General features: G+C 52.9%; 1 protein-coding gene across 1 annotated transcript in view; it reads right to left on the bottom strand.

The window, feature by feature from the left end:
* The window catches only part of LOC102370479 (signal transducer and activator of transcription 5B-like), a 6,936-nt gene extending 4,085 nt beyond the window's left edge, over positions 1–2,851 (bottom strand). The window contains exons 1-4 of the mRNA XM_025207275.1: positions 2,613–2,851; positions 1,922–2,016; positions 1,686–1,816; positions 21–340 (exon numbers count right to left, since the gene is read on the bottom strand). Of these exons, the coding sequence (XP_025063060.1) occupies positions 21–340; positions 1,686–1,816; positions 1,922–2,016; positions 2,613–2,615 (549 nt within the window). The 5' untranslated portion in view covers positions 2,616–2,851. The remainder of the gene's footprint in view (positions 1–20; positions 341–1,685; positions 1,817–1,921; positions 2,017–2,612) is intronic.
* Positions 2,852–3,104: the final 253 nt, after the last annotated feature.

Here is a 3,104-nt window from a genome sequence, read left to right as displayed (position 1 = left end):
GGGGCATTTCCATGCCACACAGCAGGAAGCCACTGAGAAAAACAGGAGAGCAAGAATGAACCCAACCCCCGCAGGCGCAAAGCAACATAGCTTCCTCGAGTCTCACACACAAGCCGGCATACCCAAAGAATGTGAGGGAAGCAAACTGAACCACGGGGGACAGAGCTACCTGGCGTGGACTCACAGGGAACCGGCGTGTAGTACTTGGAGAAGACCTCGTCCTTGGGCCGGTCAGGGAACACGTAGATGAGGTAACTGAGGTCACCCAGGCGGTCAGCCAGTGAGCGGATGGAGAAGTCTCTGGTTGTGAAGGGCATCAGGTTCCAAAACATCCTTTCAGCTGGAAATGCAATGGGAGGGAAACAGGACAGTGAAAACCAGAACTCCCAAGTTTCCTCTGTGCCACGGGGCATCTGAAGGGCTCAGGATGCTCTCACTCGTCTCCTGTGCTCAAACCACGCGAGGCAGGTTCGAGAGACTGGCTTAAAAATTCAGAGACTCCTACAGGGCAATTAAGAGGCAGTCCTCCTTCACACCCAGCTCTCTCAGCTTCTACGTGGCACCTGAGTCCCATCAGCAGGCTTTTCCCCACTCCCCCAAGAGCTACCAGCTTCCTGGCTTGTGTAACCATATGCTGAGGCCCCTATGCCATCAACTGACTCCAGGAGCTGGGGCTTTAAAAACAGCACCAAACAAGGCAGGCTCTCAGGACAAAGATCGCAAGAGCTGGCCACTCTGCTGGTGCTGAGGCAAGTTCGAAACTGCTGTGAATATCTGTCTCAAGGATGTCTTCCTGAGTATCAGCTTAATGAAAAGAGCTTCTCTCTCTTTGACTTTAAACCTCCCCTTGCAACATGCACCCCGTCACAGGCCAGCACCATCAGCACTAATGAAAAAGGAAACTGAGATCAGCCTGCCCTTGTCCTTCCTGAACGAGGAGTCGTCTTGAAGTTCTTTCAGGTTTACTGTGGAGCGGCACTAGTGATGCTAAAAAGAGACTGCTTTGAATCATGGGGAAATAGGACTGGGCGGGGGGGACCTCGGAGGTCATCTAGTCCAACCCCCTGCCTGAGTCAGGATCAGCCCTACCCAAAATCATAGAGAAGTACATTTTTCTGTTAATTTAAACCTGCTTGAAGCCCAGTTCTCATGAACAAAATACCACATAAGAGACTTACTGGCATAGAAATTGCATTGGCCAATGCATACCCAATGAACCACCCTGGGGTTAAGACATGAGGAAAGAATCACTGTAAAGGTGAAGAATGCTGCAATTCAAGCAACCCATATTAGACTACAAAGAAAAGCAGACATGCTGCTCATTTTGAGCTCATATACAGGCATCCTGGGTACAGGGCATGGCAGAAAGGGAGCCTGGTTCGGACAGAACAGCCTTACCCGCTTCACGTTGGGTGTGATACTGGCCTAAGCAACGTGTCTCCTTACAGAGACAGGAAAAGCTGTAGGCAGTACAAAGCCCTGATGTCCACAAGGGGGCTTGCTCTGCTCTGATCAAACCCGGGAGAGTCAGCGCTGATGCACAGGAATAGAGCAGGGCAGGCTCAGCCAGCCCAGTGAGAGGGTTTGCTCTGTATCCAGGCAGGAGCTCTCCCCTCTCCAACCTTGGAGGCGGGAGTTACATCAGGGACGTATTTGGCTCCACGACCTCCAGAGAGCAAACTCATGGGAGTCAAACTTCCAAGCAATGGTGATGCCGCCGATCTCCGAGTCACTGAATCGCAGCAGGAAGGTCCCATCCGGCTTGTTGATGAGCAGGTCGTGCGCTTGCTGCTTATTGACAAAGCCCAGAATGGCCCTAGGAGGCAGAGAGGGGAACCAGTAAGGGGCTGGGGCCTGCAGTGTGCCTCGGAAATGGGCTCTGCCAGGCTGTACCAGCCACCTTGGAAAGCAGAATGCTCACCCATCGTTCCAATGGGGCTTCAAATGCTTCTTCAGCACCTCCATAACCCCATCAAACCACTGCCAGAAGGTGTAATTCCGTCCAGGCAGATTTTCCTGTTTTAATTAATAGAAAAAAAATCTCATAAAAAATGCCAGTAAGACAGATGAGCATTTTTCTCTCCCACCAATTCCCTGTTTAATGGCAGCTGCATCTAGCACCATCCCAGTTCCCATTGTCAGGCATCTACCTGGATTGCTGTGGAGGTGGCAAAGCTGAAACCCAGTGTGCTGCATAGGAAGGACACTTTGCAAAACATGCCTGAGCACTGCATCGCCTCCTACCCTCAACCCTACAGGGCACCAAGGAACGCTGGGGCACAGCAAACCAGTAGTCAAGCCAGGTGGCATGTCCCAGATCCAAGCCCTGTGCTCAGACCACTCAACCCTGCCATGTATTTCCATTGCTACCCACATCAACTTCCTCCTTTCCTTCTTTTATATAACTGAGCTCCAGAGGGCTGGGATTGAGGGAGGGGACAGGGAGACCTCTGATACCCCAAGCACCCAGCTTAGGACAGAAACAGGGGACAAAAGCAGCCTCCTAGAGCCCTTGTGCTGTGGGTAAGAGAAAAGAGGACAGTGAGCAAAACATCTGCAAGAAGCAAGGAGACATGAGTCAGATCGGCCTCCAGCGACCCCATCTCTCCTACCATACTTGTCTCTTGATCCACTGCAACAGGAAATGCCACAGCTCTACGGGAAGGGCTGACCGTACAGTGTCTGCATCTGCTACAGGGCCTCCCCCTGCAGCTGCTGGGTCTGGATCCACACAGCCATGGCTCCGAACCTGCCAGGAGACGTGCAAGGGGTCAGCCAGGAAGGTGCTTGCCCAGGGGTTGCTGCGCTCCATTGTTTATGAGCCTTGCGCTCCTTCCTGAGCTGAGCACCATCAGAGACCACACTTTGTCTCCCTCCCCTGGCTTCCTTTCTCATCAAAATGTCTCTCAGCACTGCTCCCTCTGCAATGGGCTGCAAGGTGGCTCAGGGCAAAGAGGAAGCCGAAAGCAGAGCTGGGACACAGGGAACAGGAGGCTTCTCAGAGCGAGTCTTGGACGACAAAGCTGCTGCCAAACGGAAACCAGTGTGAGGCAGGAAGCGCAGTCATAGTGCAAGCTGCCCGCCCCCACCAGCATGCTCACATG

Source organism: Alligator sinensis, unplaced genomic scaffold (assembly GCF_000455745.1).
Source record: "Alligator sinensis unplaced genomic scaffold, ASM45574v1 scaffold919_1, whole genome shotgun sequence".
Classification (NCBI taxonomy): domain Eukaryota; kingdom Metazoa; phylum Chordata; order Crocodylia; family Alligatoridae; genus Alligator; species Alligator sinensis.
This window is presented reverse-complemented; position numbering and strand designations above follow the sequence as displayed.